General features: G+C 57.2%; 2 protein-coding genes across 5 annotated transcripts; one reads left to right on the plus strand and one right to left on the minus strand.

Annotated features, from left to right (window-relative positions):
• Positions 1 to 880: 880 nt before the first annotated feature.
• EXOC7 (exocyst complex component 7) lies at positions 881 to 20,802 on the plus strand. 4 transcript variants are annotated; one of them, XR_009693096.1, is made up of 21 exons: positions 881 to 1,007; positions 1,199 to 1,264; positions 2,409 to 2,593; positions 2,784 to 2,889; positions 4,901 to 5,123; positions 7,336 to 7,503; positions 10,367 to 10,459; positions 11,375 to 11,443; positions 12,424 to 12,569; positions 12,819 to 12,971; positions 13,197 to 13,295; positions 13,652 to 13,714; positions 13,967 to 14,033; positions 15,537 to 15,602; positions 15,896 to 16,016; positions 16,216 to 16,311; positions 17,095 to 17,158; positions 17,378 to 17,419; positions 17,527 to 17,660; positions 17,908 to 18,069; positions 18,184 to 20,802. XR_009693096.1 is itself a non-coding variant. In XM_061144765.1 (20 exons), the coding sequence occupies exons 1-20, from the start codon at positions 948 to 950 to the stop codon at positions 18,008 to 18,010; spliced, it is 2,124 nt and encodes a 707-aa protein (XP_061000748.1). In that variant the 5' UTR covers positions 881 to 947; the 3' UTR covers positions 18,011 to 18,081. The 4 variants fall into 4 exon arrangements, 3 of the variants coding, with proteins under 3 accessions (XP_061000748.1, XP_061000749.1, XP_061000750.1); XM_061144765.1 differs by lacking the exon at positions 18,184 to 20,802 and having other exon boundaries at positions 17,908 to 18,081; XM_061144766.1 differs by lacking the exons at positions 10,367 to 10,459; positions 18,184 to 20,802 and having other exon boundaries at positions 17,908 to 18,081.
• On the minus strand, positions 19,013 to 22,464 carry ZACN (zinc activated ion channel). Its single transcript, XM_061144768.1, has 9 exons — positions 22,371 to 22,464; positions 22,168 to 22,292; positions 21,978 to 22,022; positions 21,731 to 21,837; positions 21,317 to 21,486; positions 20,410 to 20,534; positions 20,090 to 20,297; positions 19,824 to 19,988; positions 19,013 to 19,203 (listed from the first exon to the last, which is right to left on the minus strand). Exons 1-9 carry the CDS (start codon positions 22,462 to 22,464, stop codon positions 19,013 to 19,015), a joined length of 1,230 nt encoding a protein of 409 aa, XP_061000751.1.
• Positions 22,465 to 23,071: the final 607 nt, after the last annotated feature.

The following is a 23,071-nucleotide window of genomic DNA, read 5'->3' on the forward strand; positions in this document are numbered from 1 at the left end:
TTTCTGATTTCCCCGGAGGCCCTGTGAGAAACGCTCCTCTGTGTCTGAGTACCCGCAGACAGGCCTCAACGTCTCCATCACCGAGACCACCACCTGGGTCCCAACCCCTCGGACAGGTCTGGGCTTTTTCAGCCTTCCCCTTGCACTGTTTCCAGACCTGGGAAAACACACCGCTGAAGCCACTCTCTACCCCCAGCCCGGTCCTTGCCCCCAGCAAATAAAACCATGTATCTCTCTCCAAAACAGACACCTTAGTGTGGAGCTTGGAGCTTCTCTGTGGCCCCATCCCAGTGCCCGGGAAGAGTGCTCCTAGAACCCCTCCTACCCCAGGAATCTGGCCGAGCCCCTCACAAGTCGGGATTGTAGTTGTGGATGCCGCTAGGGCCATGGGCGACCATTCCTTGCCCGGGCCAGGACTTGCACACAGGGCCCATTCCATGAGAGCATTTAGGGCCGAAGAGGGACAGGCCCCTTGGTCATTAAATGAACACACATTAGGCGCCTGCTGTGTGACAAGTTCTGTGCTGTGCTTTGCGGGGGGACGCGACATCTGTGCCTGCATCCGGACTTCGATCTAGAGAAACGAATTCGTTATTGATCTTTGTGAAAAGAGTCGGCCTTCCCACGAAGACGGCAAGTGAGCTGTAACTGTTGTGCCAGCTGCGGGACAAAACACCGCTAGAGAACCTTCTCTGATGAGGGTGGCAACACGCATCAAGATGAAACCCAGCCGCAAATCCCCGACACACCCAAGATGGCCACCCGTCGGGTCCCCAGTCCCTGAGTTCCACGCGGGCGCACTTCCGCCTGCCACTCCCAACATGGCGGCAAGCGCGACCCGGGGAGGGGCCACGGGCGGAAGTGGGTGTGACAGGGACGGGAGCCGAGAGGGCCATCTGAAGGGAGACGCTGGGCTGTGGGAGCCACACGCAGGGAGGGTCGAAGTCATGATCCCCCCGCAGGAGGCGTCCGCTCGGCGGCGGGAGATCGAGGACAAGCTGAAACAGGTCGGGCTGGGGAGGTGGGGGAGGAGGTGAGGGAAGGGGCCGAGATCCGGGCCGGGCGTCTACTCAGGGAGGTAGCAGGAGTGGAAGGGGGCCGGGTACCAGGAAATCGGGTCGGGGCGAGGCTGTGGAGCCGGGATGCGGTGGTCTCTAGCTTCTGGTGATGTCCTCCCCCCACCCCCACCCCCCCGCAGGAGGAGGAGACGCTGTCCTTCATCCGAGACAGCCTGGAGAAGAGCGACCAGCTCACCAAGAACATGGTGAGTAGCCCCTCAGCTGGGAGGGCCTCCAGACGCTGGAGCGAGAACCCTGCGACTCAGTGGTTTTGGTACCTAAAGCCTGAGGGTTCTAGTCTGGGTGGTGATGGGTGGTAACGTGTGGGTTTCTCTAGCAACAGTGTTACACTTCTCTTACACTCTTCCCCTCGCCCGCCCCTTCTCTGAGGATGCTGCAGCCCTCCACTGGCCTGGACTTTCTGCTTTCTGCCTAAGTTCTCCATTCTAATCTCTCTCCTTCCGCAAACATTTAGTGAGACTTACTTAAGTGGGCTGGGTACTGTCCATGCGTCACCCTCAATTCAAGTGTGGGTATCACCGGTGGGGTTACCACTTCTGAGATTACTGAGGGCAGGAGACTCAGCTGTCACTCTGGGGAGCTGGAGGGGTAAAATGAGCCGGAAATCAAACAGATGTGGAATCTAGTCCTTGCCCCTCCACTTATTTGTGTGTGGCTCCTGACAGGTAACTCTGAGCCTCAGTTAACCTCCTCTGCTAAAATAGACGATGCCAATCTCCATTGTAGCTGTGAAGGTCATGGAAGCTAATGCATGGAAATGCCTCTTGCACAGTATCTGGTATACAATAGGTACTCAATAAATATGAACTTCCTTTCTTATTCCTAAAAGAGACTGGAAAACCCAAACTGAGTAGTAGATAGAAATGTGGGTATGTATTCAGTAACACAGTCCTCAAGTGCTAGTCCTTACTTAATGAGATTTAGCCTTAGAGAGAGGGGGTTTGAAGGTACCAGGAATGCATTTGAGGCTACTTTGTATGAAACTAGTTCCTGTGTAGTCTAGGAAAGCATCAGAGAGAACAGAAATTGAAATCTGGCTTTAAGGGGTGGAAGGGAAGCTATCCTGAGGTGATTTTCTAAGTAGTTAATGTAATGCTTGCCTTACCTTCAAATCAAACTCCAGCCAATTTATTTGGGCCACCTCTGATCTATCAAGATGTGGTAGATCCTGGGGATACAGTGGGGAATAGGTATACCTTGTCCCTCTCCTCTTGGAGCCTACTGTCTAGAAAACCAGAGAAAAGGTAGCAAATGCTGAAGACCTGGCAGGTGGCAGAAGCAGTGCTGGGACAACCCTGAGGCCTGAGAGCACTGGGCTTCCCCCCGCAGGTGTCTATCCTGTCATCCTTTGAGAGTCGCCTTATGAAGCTGGAGAACTCCATCATCCCTGTGCACAAGCAGACGGAGAACCTGCAGCGGCTGCAGGAGAACGTCGAGAAGACCCTGTCCTGTCTGGACCACGTCATCAGCTACTATCACGTGGCCAGTGACACTGAGAAGATCATCAGGGAGGGGTGAGCTTGGGCCAGAAGGTCACATTCCTGACACCTCTTGGACCAGTGGGCTTTGGAAGAGGGGGTAGAATATATATGAGTCTAGAGTCCCCTGTGTTAATTCTGTTCTCCCATTTTCAAATACCATTCCGTTAGTCCTTCCTCTTCATCTTCCATCTGCCCAGGCTAATATGGCTCTTCTCCTTTCCAGGCCCACAGGTAGGCTAGAGGAGTACCTGGGAAGCATGGCCAAGATTCAGAAGGCTGTGGAGTATTTCCAGGACAATAGCCCAGACAGCCCAGAGCTCAACAAAGTGGTAAGGGGCCAGCAGAGTGATGTGTGAGGTTGGGAGACACCAATCCCTGCCTGGGTCTCATGAGTGACACCTGAAGCAGCTGAAAGATAATATAGTAGAATAAACAGAAGTAGATAGTACTGTGCACATACTATACAGACATTAAAATCTCTGTTTCAGGAATTACAGGTATACATTTTGATTGCATTTTAATAATTTAACTAAATTATAAGTTGTTGTTTAGTTGCTGAGTTGTGTCTGACTCTCTTGCAACCCCATGGACTGTAGCCTGCCAGGCTCCTCTGTCCATGGGATTTCCCACGCAAGAATACTGGAGTGGGTTGCCATTTCCTTCTCCAGAGGATCTTCTCAAACCCAGAGATCTCCTGCATAGGCAGGCAGGTTCTTTAATACTGAGCCACCAGAGAACACACATTACAAGTTACCTATGAAATATAAATTTAACATTTGATTTTTTATAAATGCATGGGTTTTTTTAATTGTAGTGAAAAATACATAATATAAAACTTACCATTTTTAACCACCTTTAAGGGAACAGTTCAGTGACATTCATGTTGTTGTATAACCATTGCCACCTGGCTACACAGAAGACTGACAGGATCAGTACATTGTCATACCAGTAACCCAGAGGGGACACACCAGTATAACCAGTATACTGCAGCCCATCAGTAGGCAGCCTGGACTCAGAGATTGGAATGTCAGGGGTTGGAGAACTTTGTTCTTGAGGGTCTCTACCAAGTTCAGATCACAGAGTGATGAGCTCTGTGCTAGAATTTGGGCATGGGAGTGGGCTAGAGAAGGAGAAGACAAAAAATCTATAACTCTGGGTTTACCCTAGAGGACTTACTTTTCAAGTAAGCAGAAACACTCCAACTCCTCTATTTTTAAAGCATCTTTATTGAGATATAGTTCACATACCAACAAAATTTTACCCATTTAAAGTATAAAACTTAGTAGTTTTAGTAATCAGTAATTTAGTAATTTTAATAATCACCGAGTCATGCAACATCCCTGGAATAAATTTCATAACATATTCATCCCCTGTAAAAAGAAACATATTGGCAGTCACTCTTCTTCCCTCACCTCCGCCATTCACCCTGCCACTAGTACTCACTCTTCTGTTTTCTTTGTACATTTGTGTATTCTGGACTTCTGTAAATGGAATCACACAGTATGTGACCTTTTGAATCTAGCTTCTCTCAAATAGCCTGTTTACAAGGTTCATCTGTGTGGTAACATGTGTCAGCACTTCATTCCACTGTAGGGCAGAATAGTTTTGCAGTCTATGGATCTACCACAGTTTGTCCATCCATCACTTGATGATCACTCCACTTTTTGGTGGTTATGAACAGAGTTGCTATGAACGCTTGTGTACATACTTTTGTGTGGGCATGTTTTTGATTCTCTTATCTGCTCTGAATACCTGTCACTTATCAGATACATGATTTGCAAATATTTCCTCTCATTCTGTGGATTGTCTTTTCACTTTTTTGGGGGTGGGGGCAGTGCTCACAGCATGGCATGAGGGATCTCAATTCCCTGGCCAGGGACTGAACCCTCGCCTCCCTCAGTGGAAGTATGGAGTCTTAAGCCTTGGACAGTCTGGGAAGACCCCTCTTTTTGTTTTTTTGATGGCATCATTTTCAGCACAAAAGACACAAAAAGACATCCAATTTAACTATGTCTTTTTTCTTTTGCAAATGCTTTTCTAACAAGAACACAAATTAATGGTGGAATGAGAAAATAATCAGCTGAGGCCTGTAAGCACCTACTTCTTGTAAAACTCTGGGTTTCACCTGCAAGCGTACATTTTAAGAGAACACAAGGGAAAGAAATAATCAGGGAAGGCTCCTGAGCGTTTCTTCTCTGGGAAAAAGGAAGTGAAGGCGGAGGAGGCGCGAGCCCCAGAAGCAGGAAGGGAAAGGAAGGGTATGGGGAGGCGAGGGCAGGCTGAGTGCTGGAGCGGCTGAGGACCCTCATCTTTCCCTCCTTGCCTCCCTTCGCCCCACAGAAGCTGCTATTTGAGCGGGGGAAGGAGTCGCTGGAGTCCGAGTTCCGCAGCCTGATGACCCGGCACAGCAAGGTGGTGTCCCCAGTGCTCATCCTGGATCTGATCGGTGGTGAGGAGGACCTGGAGCTCCAGGAGGAGGTGCCCCTGGAGCACCTGCCCGAGAGCGTGCTGCACGACGTGGTCCGCATCTCCCGCTGGCTGGTGGAGTACGGCCGCAACCAAGGTGAGGCGGTCCGGGCGCTGGCGGCAGGCCAGAGGGAGTGGGCCTCCCCTTGGTTTAACCCACTTGCATGTCTTTGATAAGGAGTTTAGTAGGAAGCAATGTGAGCCGTAAATCCCTAGCGTATGTGTCAAATTGTGAATCTAGCAAATCCAAGCATTTCTTTATATACCTTCCTTTCCTGTTTCTTTCCTTTTTTTTTTTTTTCGATTAATTATACAAATTTCAAATGGCACAGAAAGGTTTAGGTGAAAAACAGAACTTCACCTGCCTACTTCCCTGATGCCTACAGCCTAACCCAAAGATGAGTACTGTTAAGGTTATTTACACCCTTCCAAAAAAAACCTTTGTTTGTATGTGAGAGAGAGAGTAAATATGTGGCTGTCTCCCCCTCATTCCCAGGCGGAAGGAGGCATGCTAAACACTCTCCAAAAATTGTTTTCTGGTTTTTGTTTTTAACTTAGTGACATGCCTTGAGAGCATTCCATATCAGTACATGTATATCTGCTTCATTCTTTTTGACAGTTGCGTAATATTCTGTGGTGCGTTGGTCCCATCATTTCTTTGACCTGTCCCAGGATTTTTTTTAAAAACTCCTGAGTTAAGCAAAAATTTAGAAAAACTGATTAATATTCAGTTTTAAGCTAGTTAGTCCTCCACATTCTTCTTCCCTTTGGTAATGCATACACGTACCAAGCTGTCAGTGTGCCTTATCACTGTCCCCCTCCTTCTCGAGGACTGGGTCTCAGGGCTGCCTGTACCAACCACACAGGCTTGTCTGTGGCTCACGAACTGCACTCTGGGAGCCGAGGGGTTGGCAGGAGCGATCCAGGGGCTCCCTTGGGATAAGGGAGGCCAGTGGATGCCTCCAGACCCCTCTGCCTCCTTCAGCCAGAGCCTCTGTGCTTTGGTCCATTTTTCATGCTGGTGACACATTGGTTCGGAGCTGCTGAAATGTACCATGGCATCTGTATCTTTTTCCTCACTCATTTGAACTTTTTTTATTTTCTAATTTTCCAGTGTTGATAAAGTGCCAGAGTGAACATGCTTGTACTGCTTGCTCTTCTTATTTAGGAAGTTCTTTGGGTTATTTTCTCAAAGGTGCAGTTATCAGGTAGAGCTGTCTGAACAGATCTGTAACCTTGCCATCTTACGTTCCTCTCCAGGCAGATGGGGCCAGTGGACTGACCGGTGGACAATCCTCCAGCTTTTTGTTCTTCCTTAACTTCATTTATCTTAGCTATTTGACTGGGCTATCATGATCCTCTAGTTTTTTAAAATTTTCACTTCATTCACAGCTAAAGAATGATCTGTTTTTTTAATTTACTGACATTTATTGTCTCTTTACTGCCTGTACATTGCTCACATCCTTTACATGCTCAGTTGCTGAAGTCATGTACAACTCTTTGCAACCCCATGGACTTTACCTCACCAGGCCCCTCTGTCCATGGGATAATCTAGGCAGGAATACTGGAGTAGGCTGCCATTTCCATCTCCAGGGAGGACTTCCTGATTCAGGGATCAAACCCCGGTCTCCCACACTACAGGAAGATCCTTTACTGACTGAGCCACCAGGGAAGCCCAAGAATACTGGAGTAGCCTATCCCTTCTCCAGGGGATCTTCCCTACCCAGAAATCACATCCTTTGACCTCTTACGAAGTTGAAGCTGGGTGTTAAGTTTGTATTTTTTTAATCTAAAAAAAATTTAACCAGGAATTCCCTAGCAGTCCGGTGTGTTAGGACTCCGCTTTCACTTCTAGGGGCCTGGGTTCAATCCCTGGTCTGGGAACTAAGATCCCGCAAGCCTCAAGGTGTCACCAAAAATGAACAAATAAAATAAAAAATAAAAAAAACTTACTTTCAAAGGGAGCTCTCTGGCGGTCCAGTCGTTAGGACCCTGCTTACACTGTAGGGAGCACGAATTCCATCCTTGGTCAGGGAACCAAGAACCACATGCTGGGTGGCACAGCAGAAAAAAAAAAAAACAACAACAGAAAACAAAACTCACAGCTAACTGTTGGTTCTGTTGGGGGATAGTTTCCCTCATAAGACTTTGCCTGATTTGGGACGAGGACGCATTGGGGGCTGCTAGGAAGAGGTTCACAGGTAGCAATAGCAGGTACCCACTGCTGCCCTGAGGAGCTGTGTCTGGAGGGGAGAGGGAGGCTCCTGGGCCAGGGTCAGGGACCTCATCTGTCGCCCGTCTCCCCTCAGATTTCATGAACGTCTACTACCAGATCCGCTCCAGCCAGCTGGACCGCTCCATCAAAGGCCTGAAGGAGCATTTCCGGAAGAGCAGTTCTTCCTCCGGGGTCCCCTACTCCCCCGCCATCCCCAACAAGAGGAAAGACACACCCACCAAGAAGCCAGTCAAGCGGCCAGGTGAGCCCCCACCCGGCCCACCTCAGAACCATCCAGAGGGCCACGTGGGACCTGGGTTGCCCAGGCCCCCCCTGGGGTGAGCAGCGTCGGCCCCTCTAGAGCTTGTCCTCACAGTACCCCTGACTGTAGGTACACGGGACAAAAGCAGGTGTCTGCCCACCCAGCAAGGCCTGGTCCAGGGAGCTCCTTTCTCTCGAGTCTGGGGGCTGCCTAAGTCCTTGGAGCAGAGGGTCACAGGCCTGGAGAGGTGGGCTGATGGGCGTGCGGGGGCAGCCACTCGCTGGCCGCCCTGGGCCTCCCTCCATCATCTTGTGGAAAGGCCAGGCCTGCCGCCACCACCAAAACCGTGGAATGGGCCAGGGGCAGGCACAACAGCCTTCACCTTCCAGGAAGCCCAGACCGCTTAAGGTAGTTAAGCGTAGTTAAGCCCAGACACGTAGTTAAAAAGTGGAGAGGGGAGAGTGTACTCTTTCACAGTCCATCCATCCAGAAAAAAAAAAAATCCCAGGCCATCCTCGCCGAAGGACATAATCGGGCTTTTGGGTTCCGCTCGAAGCTCATGTCCAGCCGTGGGGAGTCGGGGGAGGGTCACTGAGGTGCGAGAGGCCTGGGCTGCGGGTGTCCTGGGCGAACAGCTCACTGTCTGGCCTTCTTCCCGGCACCGTGTGCCCCGTAGTCTGTGCTCTAGGTAAACAGTGTCCCCGTGTGTCATCTTCCACCTGGCAAGCCTGGCTGTGTCTAGCTGCTGAGAGGTGTTGCCCTTGAGAGCCTGGGGTCTTCCGGGGTGAGGGACCACTGCAGACCCCAGGGAGAGAGAGAGCACCAGTGAGGCCGGAGTCTGCTCCCGCCTCAGCCCACCCAGTCCAGCTGCTGTTGCCGGCACATGCCCCGAGGCACCGGTGGGACCGTCCTTCATGACAGCGCTTTCCTTCCCTGCCCCTCAGAGAGCAGGGTTGCCTGTTCACAGTTGCCCTGAAAACCCACTCCTCCTCAGGCCTTTGTTCAGGGTTTGGAGATGCGGCAGAGAAGAGGCTGCCCGCAGGCAGGGTACCAGTGGGCAGGGCATGAGGGAAGCCGGGGGCCCTTCCTCTCCAGCGTGGATGTCCTGACTGCCCCCCGGGAGAACCGACTGCAAACTCTGCTAAGGCTGCCTGCGTGGCCACAGCTGCCTGCCACACGGGCCTGTCTGTCTCTCTGCCTCAGCTTAGTGAGGCTGTGGGGCTCCCCGGGCCTCGGCAGGCCTGCGCTCTCCTCCCCTCTCTTTCTTCTCCGACGGGCACCCCAGGACCCGGACTGCATCCAGGAGCACTGCTGGCCCTGTAGGGGAACTCCCGCTGGACCTAAAGCAGCCTTGGCTTCGAGCCTCCCGAGAGGACGACCGTAGCTGTGAGGGTCCCTCTGGTTTCCGTGGGGTTTCAGGAGTTGTCAGGAGCTGGGGGTGGGGGGTGCTCAGAACTGATGTCGGAAACTAGGGAGGCAGCCCCCTGGGACGTGATTCCCAGCTCTTGAGGAGCGAAGCTGGGAGGCGCAGTGGGTAATGAGACACCGACCTCGGCACTGTCCGAGGTTACTTGGGCACCTGATGGGCTTGGCGGCTGCCAGATCAATGTCCCCAGCCCGCATCCACACAGACATGCTGGTGAGGCTCCTGAAGGCCGCGCAGGCCCATCTGCTCCCGCTCGGCTGTGGGGCAGGAAACCGATTGGTTCATTAGTGGGGCCGCTCACTGCAGACGGAGAACACGGCGAGACAGATGCTGAACCGGAGCCTCAGACTCGTGTGTTAGTAGCTAATTGTGGTTGGTGCGCATAGAGAGAAATGTCCCACCTCCCCCAGCCTTTTGGGGAGCTGCCAGGACCCAAGCAGCCTCACTGTGTTCAGAGATGCCGGGGTGGGGGAGCATCCAGGAGTCCCCAGGGGAGAGGGACCCGAGTTACCCTCACGGGTGCCTCCCCTGCCCCCAGCTTTGTTAACGAGGCAGTTGCACACATCTGTTTTGAATGCTGTTTTATTTCCCCCGACGTGTTCTGCCCTGAGCTGTCTCGCTCCCGTAGAGGTAGCTGACCCGAGAGGCTGTGGGCACCGCAGCGTTGTTTTCATTGTTCTCACGTGTGATACTAACTGTTGGTTTTTTCCCCCCATGCCAAGAGCATGCCCCCTTTCCTGCGGCCCTCCCCCTCCAGCTCTCTGTGTGGTGGCTTCTGTTAACTTCTCCTTGGCTTTTGAGTCAATCCCAAGAGCTCTGATGGTTCGGGTCCCTCCCCTGGTGTATGGGCCACTCTGCCTCTGGATCTCCAAGCCTCCCACTGCTGTCCCTGGAAGCCCAGTCCCATTTCACCACCTCCTGGGCTTCCTGCTTCCGGTGGGCTACTGTTTGGCCGCTTCTGGCACTGAGCATGCCCGGAGAACTCGGCCTGCCCTTTGGAGAGGAACCGAGGGCCTCGAGGTGCCCCAGGATCTCCCTTTCTGGGTTCGAGAGCTCCATGACTTGCTCCTCTGTCCCAGGGCCTATAATCTAAGTGCCACTCAGTACTGTTGTTTTTTTTTTAAATTTTTGGCTTCTCCTGGTGGATCTTTGCCCATCTCATCTCCTTCACCCGCTGCACTTCCTCAAATGAATGCAGACCCAGAACCATGAGGGTCACTGGCAGAACCAGGAGCTCCCCTGGGGGAACAAAACGTCTCCTCCGGCAGGGCCTCTGGCGGTCCCGGGAGGGGCCCACTGGAGCGATGGCCACCGGGTGTACTCACTGCTGGGGGTGGGCGCGGGCCTGGGGGAAGGGGCCGGTGGAGGGCTGCTGCTGTTTTCTCTTGCTCATTTCCTAGGTCTTCTTGTCTCCTCTCTGTGTGGCTCTGGTGACAGGGACGATCCGTAAGGCTCAGAACCTTCTGAAACAATATTCCCAGCATGGTCTAGATGGGAAAAAGGGGGGCTCTAACCTCATTCCTCTGGAAGGTAATCACCCCGTGTTCCTCTCTAGTTCCCTCCTCCTTACCGTGTGTCCACTCCCGTGGCAGGGCAGAGCCTCCACCCGCCCCCCGAGGGCCTCTGGCGCAAGCCTGAGAGGGGCGGGGGGCAGGGGGGTAACTGAGGTCCCTAGGGCCGCCGACCCCCGCTGGCTGGCTCGGGGGCTGCCTTTGTGGTCTCGGCCCAGTCCTGTCTGGCTGACAAGGCTCTGCCCCACCCCCGGAGGCTTCCCGCCCCCTCCCCATCCTGTCTCTGTCTTTCTTGTCTCCTGTATGAACTCTGAGACAGAAAGTTCTCTGTCACGGGCAGCCCTTTCACGCTCAGACCAGCAGTGGCAAGACCAAGCCGGCTGCCCTCCGCACCCGCCTTCAGAAAGGGGACCATGTGCTGTGGGAGATGGGCAGCCTGTGTCCCCCCTGTCTCCCATCAGAGGGGGACAGCCCTGCCCGGGTGGACCAGGTCCGCCTTCAAAAGAATGACCCTGGGGGACAAAAGGAGCCTGTCCCCATTCATTGGGCAGTGACATTTCTCTAACTGGACCTCTCCTCGAATATGGTGAGACACAGCTCCTGGGGCTGAGCATCAGACTTTCTGCGGCTGCCGGAAACTCTTCAGAAACCCTCTGTGGTCCTCACAGCTTTCTCAGCCTCCGGGTTTGGGGAAACCGGCTCCCAAGGGTGGTCCAGGCACTGCAAGTCAGGCTTGAAACGGCTGTTCCCGAGGTGGTCTGAGGCAGAGGAGGAGCTCATAGCCCTCTCCAGTACCCCCCACTACACCCCATCTCATATCCCCCCCATGGAGATTGAGGGCTTCTTCTCAGCAACCCCCCCACCCCCAACCCGAGAGGCAGCCGCCCCGCCCCTGGATAAACGCTGCTTGTGTTTGCGGCCGACGTCTTGCTAGGTCACGAGCATGATTTCCGAGTTAAGCACCTGTCCGAGGCCCTGAACGACAAGGCCGGGCCGTTGGCCGGTGAGTACCGCAGCCCAGCCCGCGGGCCGCCGCCGCCGCACTCCCGGCCACCCCCTGGAGGGCCCGCTCCCGCTGCCCAGCCGGCCTCCGCTCCGAGGACGAGCCAGGCCTACTCGCCTCTCTCTGTCTCCCCGGTCTCTCCCTTTCTTGGGCACTAAATCTCCCTGCCTCTCTCCAGACGGGAGTGCAGGCTGGGCTCTCGGGTCCTGGGCCGAGGGCAGAAGCAGCAGGCGGCCCCCTTGGAGGGTAGCGAGCACCCGCACCTGACTCCAGCAGCAGCTCCAAGGCTCTGACCCCCTCAGAGCCCGTCCCTTGGCACGTAGCATCCGGTCGCCTGCAGACACCACTGCCCCAGCCTCCAGTACTGTGGAGAGTCCCCCCGCTCCTCCGGGGGCAGCTGACGACCAAGCAACCCTCCCTCTGGGGCTCACGTGGCCTGCTCTCCAACTTTGATTCCATGTCAGCTAGCCTCAGAGACCAGGGCCCACTGCCTTTTCATACATTCCAGAAGGCCTGGCCAGGCCGGTGTCTGCCTTCAGAGGCCCAGCATCTTCTGAGATGGCACCCGCCTCCTTGGGGTGGACATTGCCACTTGCCCATCCCTGGGTATCATCTCCCCAGTACAGTTCAGAATCCCCCGTTCTGGGGTCAGACGTGTCTTCTCATAGGAAGTCGACTGAAGGGTCTTCTTGTCCTTGAATCCATCTCCCCAACACCTCCTGTACATGACACTCTGGGACGGTAATACTGCCCACAGCAGAGCAGAAAATGAAGCTCAGACAAAGGCTGGACTCAGCCCCTGTTTTTCCCCCTCCAACCCTGGCGGCTCTGCTGGAGTCCTCTCAGCTTTCTGCCAGCAGTCTCCCCATCTGCTGCCAGTCTGGCTGCAGCCAAGGAGCTGGAGAGATTCGCGGCCCGCATCCCAGCAGGGAGAGGGGCTACCCCAAACCAGTAGCTCAGGGGCCCTACTGTCCCCCCAGGGAGAGACGACATGCTGGACGTGGAAACCGATGCCTACATTCACTGCGTCAGTGCCTTTGTCAAGCTGGCCCAGAGCGAGTACCAGCTGCTGACAGACGTCATCCCTGAGCACCATCAGAAAAAGACCTTCGACTCTTTGATACAGGTCTGGCCCCGCCCCGCCCCGACCAGACGCCCCGAGTGAGAGCTATCCCTGCAGAAGCTTGAGTCTGGGCCAGGTTCATAGCCCTTAACTCAAACCACTGCCTCCATCCCGATCCTGGGGCCTCTGAACTGGGTGGTGTGTCCTGATTGGAGGGACACTCCCCCCACCAGCCTTCCAGGTGCCCTCACCGGCCGTGGGAGCCGGCTGGTTGCCCCTCCCCTGAGCCCTGCCCCTGCCCCCCTCTCTCAGGACGCTCTGGACGGGCTCATGCTCGAAGGCGAGAACATTGTGGTGGCTGCCCGCAAGGCCATCATCCGACACGACTTCTCGGCTGTGCTCACCGTCTTCCCCATCCTGCGGCACCTCAAGCAGACCAAGCCTGAGTTTGACCAGGTGCTCCAGGTACGTGGGGGCAGGGGAGCCCTTGGGGACGCCGCCTAGCAGGGCCTCCCGGAAGAACCGCATTCTTGGCCTCAGCCTTTGCTCAGAGGGGGAGCAGCGGCAGCTTCCCCGGAGCCCTGGGTGGGTGGAGGTGCTCTCGGGGGAGTGAGAAGAGAGTCCCCAGGGCGGGGGCTGGGAAGGCGCAGGGCTCTGGAGCCCTGTGCAGCCACGTGGCTACATCCGCAGGGCACGGCCGCCAGCACCAAGAACAAGCTGCCCAGCCTCATCACCTCCATGGAGACCGTGGGAGCCAAAGCGCTGGAGGACTTCGCCGACAACATCAAGGTGCCCCTCCTCTGTCCACGCCACCCAGGCCGGCTGGCAGGGCTGTGGGCAGGGCCACTGGGGACCGGGCTCAGGAACTGCTTCTGAGAGCAGGCCTCCAAGCAGGGCGGGCCTGCCCTGCAGGGAAGCCGGCCGGCCGTGCTGCCAGTCGCCTGTCAGTACCCACGGGCCTCCCTTTCTTTCCCAGGGGCTCCAGAGGCCCCACCAGAGGCATCAAGCTCCTGTAGGTCCGTCTTGTTCGCTTTTGTGCCCGTTGGGGTGTCCTGACACCTGTCTGCCAGGAGGTGGCGCTGTGGGCCCACAGGCTGGGGCCTGCTTAGGAGCTGTTTCAGGGACTTAGGCTGTCTCTCCCACAGAACGACCCAGACAAGGAATACAACATGCCCAAGGATGGCACCGTGCACGAGCTCACGAGCAACGTAGGTGCTGCCGGGGGCTCCTGGGGTTCGGATGGCAGGTGAGCTGGGAGGTGCTGCGTGCCCCTGCAGACAGGGCGTTTCCCCAGAGGCCAGACCCACAGGGTGAAGCAGGAAGCTTGCTGACACCCGTTTCACCAGGCAGACGCCTGCCCTCACCTGTCCTGGAACGGTCAGAGGGGATGCACCGTGGGGGCTGATCCAGCCTTTGGGTCCTGCCCTTGACTTACTTGGCCCCACTTTCTCCCCACGCAGGCCATCCTCTTCCTGCAGCAGCTCCTGGACTTCCAGGAGACAGCGGGTGCCATGCTGGCCTCCCAAGGTACTTGACACCTCCCAGCAGGGGCCCCCCCACCCCATTCCTCCCTCCGGGCTGGAGACTTGGGGTTAGCCCCCCAGGGGGCAGTGGCCCTCTCTGGAAGAGGAGATTCCCCTCGCCCTGGGGGGTGGAAAGGAGATGTGACCTGCGGTGGGACCCCCCCCCCCCCAAGCCTCTTGGGCCATCAGACCCAGCATCAGGAGAGCGGGGGTCTGACCACCTGCCCTGGCCTCCGTCCCCTCCCGGCTCCCTCTGCTGTCCTCGCCCTGAGCGCAGAGCCCACTTGTCTGAAAGTGTCTTTCCTGCCCTGCTGCCCCCTCCTTCTGCATTTCCCCACCTCCTCTTGTGTTGCCTGTCCTCCTACCTGGTCTCACATGGCTGAGCCTTTGAGCGGGCTTGGCTGGCATCTCAGGGCCAGCCTGGTATCTTCCGTGATGGGGTTGGGAAGTCAGCACGTGGGGAGGCGCACGCTGAGACCAGCCCTGGGCCTTCCCGTACCCCGCATCTGGGGGGCAGCCTCTGGCCTGTCGTTCTCCCGATGTCCACTTTCCAGTGTGTCCCTGGCCCGCAGGGGTCCAGCCTGGGCTGTCCTGCTGTCTCTGTCCCGGCGTTGAGGGGCGTGGGCTGCTTGGCTCGGGTGTGGTGGCCGTCTCTAACCTGTTTTGCACTTTGCATCTTTCTCCCTCCTTTGTCTCCCCCCTTCCCCTCTGTGCGCACTGCCTCTCACTGCGTAGTTCTTGGGGACACATACAATATTCCTTTAGACCCCCGAGGTAAGCAGCAGGGCTCGGCAGCCCCATCCTCCCCCTCTGAAGCCCCGTGGGTGAGGTTCCCTGGGGACAGAGGCCCCTGGACAGGCTCAGGGCCCCAGTCGGAGCGGGGTCAGAGGGGCATGGGTTCCTTCAGGGTGCTCCTGACCCTCTCAGCTCCCTGACCACCAGTTTCTGTCTCTGGGCTTCTGCAGACAGCATCCTGCTGTGCCCAGCACCCTGACTACACCCTTTGGGCTGGTCCAGCACCTCCCTGTCCCCTTCTTCCACTCCCCACCTCCTTGGCTGCCTGCTGTCTGTGGGCAGGACACCTCTGGTCTAGTAGAGGAGGTTATGGGCAGTAGGGGAGAAGGTGGAGAGGCAATCAGGAGCCTATTCTAAAACTCTGCTGCTAACAAATTGGATACGTGGGCCTTGTAGGTACCATCCAGCATGGGTCGGGGACAGGGGCTGTCCCACGCCCATCCTGCCCGTCTTTCTGCTGGTCCTTGGGGGTCAGCTCATTAACCCCACCACCCAAGACCATGGAGGGGCCTTCCTGGATTCCAGGAAGAGTCCTGGGAAGCTCTCCCCTCGGTTGGAAGGGAGCCCCGTAGCTCAGGATATACATAGCTCTGTCCGAGGAAGCCTCGGGCCCCTCCCAGGGTTTCCCCAGCCGCTCCCCGGGGCCGAAGGGAGGCCAGAGAGGGTCTTGGCCGCTGCCAGCACTGCGGTAACAGGACTTCTCCTCTCTCAGAGACCAGTTCCTCCGCCACCAGCTACAGCTCCGAGTTCAGCAAGCGTCTGCTGAGCACCTACATCTGTGAGTGTTCCCCACCGGCCAGTAGCCCCGGCGCCCGGCCTCCCTGCCTTTTCCCTCCCTTCTCCTCTGTGTGTGCTCCTGCTAGTCCTGGTCCTGCTCCTGAGGGCCCCCCACCCCACCCCGACCTTTAGAATTGCAACCTAGCCTCTGGTTGGGGGGCTGTGGGTGCTGGGCCAAGGGCTCCCAAGTCTGGCAGAGTCTTGGGTCTGGGAGGGACAAGTCTCGACGAGTGGGAGTTGGTTTGTGGATCAGACTGCCATGGTTGGTAGGTGACCACATCCTTCCCTGTGCAGGTAAAGTCCTGGGCAACCTGCAGTTGAACCTGCTGAGCAAGTCCAAGGTGTATGAGGACCCGGCTCTGAGCGCCATCTTCCTGCACAACAACTACAACTACATCCTCAAGGCCCTGGAGAAGTAAGTGGCCGCGGGGCTGCTCTGCGGCTCTCACCTGCCTCTGCCCGGCCTCCTGGGGATGGCCGTGCCCCCTGGTGTCCCGGTGGGGAGGGCACCCCTTTACTCTTGGTGGGCCCAAGACCCAGGGAGGTGGGAGGCAGGCCCCGCCGGCAGTCTGTTGGACCTCCTCTCTCTCCTCTCCCTGCTGCTCCCACCCCAGGTCTGAGCTGATCCAGCTGGTGGCTGTGACCCAGAAGACTGCTGAGCGCTCCTACCGGGAGCACATAGAGCAACAGATCCAGACCTACCAGCGCAGGTGGGGAACCCCCCCCGACCCCGACCCCTGACCTGTGTACCCACCACTCACGTTCCTTCCCAGAGCCTGGGGACGCTGGGCCCGGTCAGAGTGGCATCAATGATAGGGAACTGCTGCCCCATGGACCCCAATCCTCTGCTTTTTAATCACATTTGTAGGGGGGTGGGAAGCCCACTCCCACTCCCTACTCCTTGGTGGGGAGGGGCGCTTTGCCAGCCTGTTGAAGGGTCGTCTGCCAAGGGTGATGGCTCAGAATGGTTGACTGTCAGAGATGTGGGTAACATCTTGGCCAAGCAAAGAGCAAGGTCGCAAGGGCCCCTGGACTTGGCTGAGCCTCGCTCTCCGGGGCTGTCTCTGGTCCTCTCCTCCTGTTTCCTAGTTTGTGTGTCTCTCTCCCTTTGGGTGTTTCTTCCCTGTGACTGTATCTCCTTCTTCCTTCCTGTTTATCTGTTCTCTGCGCCTCCTTTGTCGTCTGCTTCTCCATCTTAATTGGCCGTGATACCGACGTGAAGTGCAGTTGGTAGCGCTTGATCAATTTATTGAGTGCTCTGTTTCCTGTCCTTAATTTTAAAAGCGAGCAGCTTGAACATTTTTATTCCCAAGGTGGGAAAAAAAATCTCAGCTGTGTTCTGCTTAGTTTTGACCCGGACTGATCTTTGCCCTCACCACCTACCCCAGTAGATCAAGAGATTTTTTAAAAACAAAACCATCCAGCCCCAGGAAAGGGAGCAGGCGCCTGAGGCTGTCCATTTTCTTCCCTGTGCTTCCCTCCCTGCCTGGCAGTTGGTTAAAGGTGACTGACTACATTGCCGAGAAGAATCTACCTGTGGTCCAACCTGGAGTCAAGGTGGGCTGAAGGCCTGGGCTGGGATGGGGAGGGATGGTTGGTGCTTTGTGTTGTCTCTCTGGGAAAAAAAATAAACAGCCAGGATGAGAAAGCAAGGATGCCTGTGGCCCCGAGGGCAGAAGGGAAGGAGGCTGGGTGTGGGTGTCGGGGGAAAGAGCCAGGGGCAGGGCGCCTCTGCTCTGAGCTCCGCTTTGTCTGCCATCTCCCCTGGCCCCCCAGCTTCGGGACAAGGAGCGGCAGATGATCAAGGAGCGTTTTAAGGTAAGTCAGGATCTTCTCCCCTTCGTCAATTGATGCCGCTCCCATAGCAACACAGACCCAAACATTTGTCTCTGGGTCACTGCTATTTCCCCCTGTTTGGTGGCCAGGGTTTCAACGATGGCCTTGAGGAGTTGTGCAAGATCCAGAAGGCCTGGGCAATTCCCGACACGGAGCAGAGGGACAAGATCCGCCAAGCCCAGAAGAGCATCGTTAAGGAGACCTACGGGGCCTTTCTAAGCAGGTGAGCTCTCCATCTCTGCCTTCCCAGCCCCACGCGCCCCCTCTGCCCCAACTGGACCTCTGGGCTCTTTTCCTTGAAAAAACATGGAGAGAGGGTGGTGGGTTCGGGTGGCAGACCCAGCGCCCATGGCTTTGGTGTGGGGCCAGACCAAAACATGACTGAGGGGCACCCCGTTAGGAGGGCCTTAGGCTGAGGCAGAGCTGGGGAGGGGCTTGGCCTGCCCCCGCTGACCTCAGCGCCTGGGCAGGTATGGCAGCGTGCCCTTCACCAAGAACCCGGAGAAGTACATCAAGTACCGCGTGGAGCAGGTGGGGGACATGATCGATCGCCTCTTTGACACCTCGGCCTGAGCTGCCGCTGCCCCTGCCTGGCTCTGCCAGAGCAGCTGTGTCACTGGACAGATAAACAGGTGTGGACTTGCCTCTGGGCCGGGTGAGTGTGGCGTCCTTTGCGACAGGGGCCTTTCTCTGCCACACGGCCAGGGGCCCCGCCCCCAAGTCCTGGTCTGCCCTTCCTCTCGCAGCCCCCATTCCCTACCCAGGCAGCGCTTTCCCAGAACTTTGGGGTTCCTCCACACCTTGAGGTTCATGACCCTGACCACAGCCTGCAGTAGCCATGGGATGGCTTCAAGACGAGAAGGACTGAGAAGGGAGACGGAGGTCTGTGCCCACAGCTGCTTCGCGGGACGGGAGGAGGAGGGCTGCTGAGTAGCCCTGCCTCGGGCCAGCTCGGGACTGGGGTGGAGAATGCCCTTCAGCCCAGGCCTGAGGGTCGGGCTCAGAGGAGCAGGCCACACCACAGCCCCAGGCCCTGCAGAAAAGCAGGGCAGAAAATGCCTGCCCCATCCCCACAGTCCTGCCGCCTGGGGGGTTCTGCCCCTGAGGTGAGTCCGGGTGTCTGGAGTAGAAGTGCTCTCCCTGCCCTCTGAGCACTTGGCCGGAATTCACAGAAGGGGTCCTGACCATCCCGGGCCTGTCTCTGGGGCTCCAGTGCTCCTGGCCCGGGGCCAAGCAGCAGCGGTTGCAGGAGCAGTTAGGTGGTGTGTGGGGACGGGGTGACCAGCAGACAGTGGTGAGACGGTCTGGAGCAGAGCAGGGCTCGGGGACATGAGATGGGGCCCCACCTACTCCAACAAGAGTGAACAGCTGAGTGCAATGAAGCCAGACTCCAGAGGCGCCCTTGCCCTGGGGTGATGTGTTTATTCCACACTCCTTGCTTATGTGCTAACAGGAAGGAGAGGTCGGGGTGGCCTGGGGTCCTCCAGGCTGAGGGGAGAGAGTCCACTTCCCTCCCCCTCCAGAGGCCCCGTCACAGCCCTCGCCCCCCACGTCTGCAGCCCCGGGCCCTGCCCGTTACAGCCTGGGCTGCCCGCCGTGGGGTGCAGCCGCTCCAGGGGCTGGGTCCGACTTGCACGTCGCCCACATCCAGAGCATAATGAAGATGAACTGGCTACACGCCACCCCCACCACATACACCTGGAAGAAGATGTGGTCAGCAGCCTCAGCCCAGCTCCTCCCGGACCCCTTCCCTGCTCCGGGGGCTTCTGTGTGGACAGGAAGAGTAAAAGAAGACATACTGCATGCTCTGCATGTGCACAAGGGTGAACCCCAGAGAGTGCTAGTCTGTGTCCCCCTTCATCAGAGTCACAGCTAATGAACATTCGGGTCTGGCCCCTTCTAGATCATCGTGAGTTGAAGAAATGCCCCCTGAGACAGGCTGTGCAAGGCACAGGGTTATCCTGTGCTAAGTCACTTCAGTCGTGTCTTGACTCTTTGTGACCCCACGGACTGTAGCCCACCAGGCTCCTCTGTCCATGGGATTCTCCAGGCAGGAATACTGGAGTGGGTTGCCATGCCCTCCTTCCCGACCCAGGGATGGAACTCACGTCTCATGTCTCCTGCATTGGCAGGCGGGCTCTATACCCCTAGTGCCACCTGGGAAGCCCAGGGAGTCTGAAGTCACTGGGCCTTAGGGAGGCTGATTCTGCTCCCTGGTCCACACCTGCTGCTTCCAAGCGCAGCCACGGTGGAGTCCGGTCAGCGGAGCCGGCAGAGATGGGTGCAGGAACCTCTAAAGAGCCCGGTGACCTGCAGCCCCAGTCTGCCAGCTCTGCCCCTAGGCCTGCTCCTCCACCCACCAGGAAGGGGCCCCAGCCCTGCCCACCTTCAGGGTTAGGCCCTGGCTTCCCATGGTCTTGCTGCTCCCCATTCAGCACTGGATTGCAGCTGTCCTCTGCCCTGAGGTTGCCCCGGGCCAGGAGCCCGGCCAATAGCACCGTCTCGGTGGTGCTGACAAAGAGCAGCAGCAGCAGGACGGTGAAGTAGTAAACTGGAGAGGGGGTGGAGAAGAGAGGTCAGGAGCCAGGCCTGGCCTCGCGGGCCCCGGGACCTGAGCAGAGGCCCCGGGCTGAGCGAGGGCAGGGGCCTTACCTAGCAGCGGGTTGCAGGAGGAGGAGCTGGGCAGGGCCTGCATCATGGAGGAGTGGAAGACAAGGTAGCTCAGAAGCAGGGTCACCTTGTAGGCGATGCGCTCAGTCTGGAGGGGCAGCAGCCCCCCACACAGGTCAGCCAACAGCAGCGCCTCCCCGGGGACTAGGAGTGTTAGGATGGCCTTTAGCGCTGTGTTCTGCAGGCGCAACTGGAAGGAAGACAGGGCGTTCCCGGGGTGGGCATAGAAGAGTGAGGTAATGGCCTCTGGCTGTGCATCCCCAACACCCCCCTCGGCCCTCGGTAGCCACCTCCCAACTCACCGTCACCTGGAAGCAGGGTACCAGCTGCTGGGATGGGATTTGGATTTTCAGATCCTGAACCATGAACTCCCTCTTGACACTCACAATCTCATTCACCGCGTGGACTTGGAACTCCAGCTCCGTCACTGAAGCGGGAGGGGTGAGAATGGTGAACTTAGAAAGAAATACCCTGTGCCTCCATGTCTCTTGGGAGTAGGGGCAGGGATGGACTGGAGCCCGGGGATGATGGAGCCCTCTGATGGTTGCTGGGGGCAGACTTGGAAGCTAGTCTGTCCAAGGGCTTTCCAAACTGATTTTGCAATACCCCAAGTTTTCTCCACTTAGAGGAAGGGCCATCTCAGATTCCTAAAATGAATTTTCATTGTAAAAATAAACGCACTTTGCACCACTTCACAGAGGGGCAGGGGACATGGGCACATACTCACTCACCGGTATATCATCTCACACCTGAAATACTCGGATTCATGGGGTGGCAGCTGTGGTATTTCCCAGAGGGGAGGGATGGAAGGGAAGGTGGGACTACGCTGCCGAGATGAACATCACCTGCTGGGTTTGTGGGATATTCAGTGGGTGGCTCCACCTTCAGGATGTTTCCAGGAGCGAGGCTGCAGCAGCCTGCGGCTCTGGGCTGGACATAAGTGTGCAGTTTGGCCCTGGCTGCTGGGAGCTGTTGCTTTGGGGGTGAGGGAAGAAGATGAGGGGCCCACAACCTACAGCAGGGGAGGACCGGGAGATGCGGCCACTATTCCAGTGGGAAGTACGGAGTGAAAGAAGCGTACCCAGGCCCCCTAAGCCAGGGGGTGGATGGGTGTGAACACAGGCCCGGTCCCCCAGGTCAGGAGTTAGCTGGGGGCCAGAGGCTTCCCCTCCCCTCTCCCCTCATCCCCCAGCTCCGTCCTGTCAGCACCGGTGCTGCTGAAAGCGAAGAAGCTGAGGTGGCAGTCGCTCTGGTCCCTGGGGAAGTGGAAGAGCTCAAAGTCGCAGTTGGTCTCCGTGGTGAGGGCCAGGTGGAACTCGATGCGGCCGTCCCTGTCTACTCGGGCCTGCGGGTTCTTGTCCTGCCAGTTCACCCAGAGGCTGCAGAGGGACGAGCACCCCCTCAGAAGGGGGAGGAGGGGGGACCCCAGCATGTTCCCAGCTGCCATCCACTGCCCTTGGGGTTCTAGAAGGTAGGGCCCCACAGGGCCCGGGAGTCGTGCCAGTGGTCCGGCGGGGCCACCAGGAGGGGGCTGTTCAGTAAGAGGACCTCCCAGCTCCAGAGGAGTAATAGCGAAGACTGCGCCTGGCCCGTGCCGGGGAAAACAACCCCCGCCTCACTTACGCCTCCCGAACAGTGAGTCTCGGCATCCAGAGCACGTCCCAGGGCAGCGTGACTGTGTTCTGCTGGTGCCCAGTTGAGTTCAAGGCCAGGCGTGTGTCCAGCCAGGACTGGGGACACAAGGATGCTACTAAGGCTCCCTCTCCGTGTATATGTGCCCCTGGGCTTAGTAGGTTGACAAAGGCCAGTACTTCCGTGCTGGACGCACAGGGGTCTCTCCCTTCCTCAGCCCCCCACCATGGATGCTCACCAGCCGAAGCAGCAACGTGGAGGACACTGTGTACCGGAGGATGTCCTGGTGGGGGAGGGGGGAGCAGTGTGTCACCTCGGGGGTGGGCGCCATGTGGCAAGAAGGCAGGAGACCCGGGCGTTCACTAGGCTGAGTCCTGTTCCATCTCCAGCTCAGTAATTGAGGGCCCCTGGGTCCTCAGGACACTCACCACGTTAAACACGTTGGACACGAACACATGCACATCCACCACCAGGGGCTTGCTTCCGTTGCTCGGAATCTGGATGGGATCCGGAAACTCCTGGGGCGAGTTGAGGTTGGAGAAGGATGGCCAGTCTGAAGGATGGAGGTCGAGGTCACCCTGTGCCTTGGGACCCAAATCCCAAAGCTCAAGGCCTTATGCTATCTACCTACCAAACGCTGGTGCGCTAAAGCCCTGCTGATGAGCCAAAGGCTGAGTGGTTCCCAGCCCGAGGAAGGCGAGATGGAGCAGGAGCCGCAGAGCCATCATGAGAGGCTACGCGGAGGGGCTGGATGGAGCAGCAGCGCCTAGGCTACAAGCTCTATTTCAGTCACTTCTCTGGGGGACTGGGCAGTCGGTTGGAGGCAGTTGTTCTGTGCAACGACCCTGGAGCCTCGGACTTGGCACACCTGCACCCCAGGTTCCGCAAACACCCAAAGACAAAGCTCAGGATCCAGCCCCGCCCAGCTTGCATCTGCCCAGGCTTCCAGGTCCCCGCTCCATTTCCACCACCTGGAACCAGGGTTCACATTCAAGACGCCAAGCAGATGAGGCAAGCATGGGGCCCCTGCCTAAACACACACACACCTTTCCCTGACAAGGTCCTGTCAATCTGGGCAGGTGCAGCCTGGGTTTCCACAGCAGGCATCTGCCTGGCTAAGTACCCAAACCCTTACCACAGTGCTCTGTGCCCAACCATGTGAAGGTGGCACACCCTTGAGGGTTTCCCTGCCTCTCCTCAAACAACTAATTTCATGTAAAAGGCCTTGGCTCAAGGACTCCAGAAGTGGGGCAAACCTGGGGACAGGTAGAGGCTAGCTTCTGACCAAAGCCCCTGGGGTATTTCTGTTTCCCACGGGATTCTCAGGCTGCC

Source organism: Dama dama, chromosome 5 (genome assembly GCF_033118175.1).
Source record: "Dama dama isolate Ldn47 chromosome 5, ASM3311817v1, whole genome shotgun sequence".
NCBI lineage: Eukaryota > Metazoa > Chordata > Mammalia > Artiodactyla > Cervidae > Dama > Dama dama.

What these genes read in the sequence shown, in the direction of transcription:
- EXOC7 (XM_061144765.1), top strand. Translation starts at nt 948, where the DNA reads ATGATCCCCCCGCAGGAGGCGTCCGCTCGGCGGCGGGAGATCGAGGAC. An exon ending in GAGAAGATCATCAGGGAGGG is followed by an intron (nt 2,594 to 2,783) that starts GTGAGCTTGGGC and finishes TCTCCTTTCCAG; the next exon opens with GCCCACAGGTAGGCTAGAGG. An exon ending in TGCCATGCTGGCCTCCCAAG is followed by an intron (nt 14,034 to 15,536) that starts GTACTTGACACC and finishes CTCCTCTCTCAG; the next exon opens with AGACCAGTTCCTCCGCCACC.
- ZACN (XM_061144768.1), bottom strand. Translation starts at nt 22,464, where the DNA reads ATGGCTCTGCGGCTCCTGCTCCATCTCGCCTTCCTCGGGCTGGGAACC. An exon ending in CCACGTTGCTGCTTCGGCTG is followed by an intron (nt 21,838 to 21,977) that starts GTGAGCATCCAT and finishes TTGTGTCCCCAG; the next exon opens with TCCTGGCTGGACACACGCCT. An exon ending in TACCCTGCTTCCAGGTGACG is followed by an intron (nt 20,298 to 20,409) that starts GTGAGTTGGGAG and finishes TCTTCCTTCCAG; the next exon opens with TTGCGCCTGCAGAACACAGC.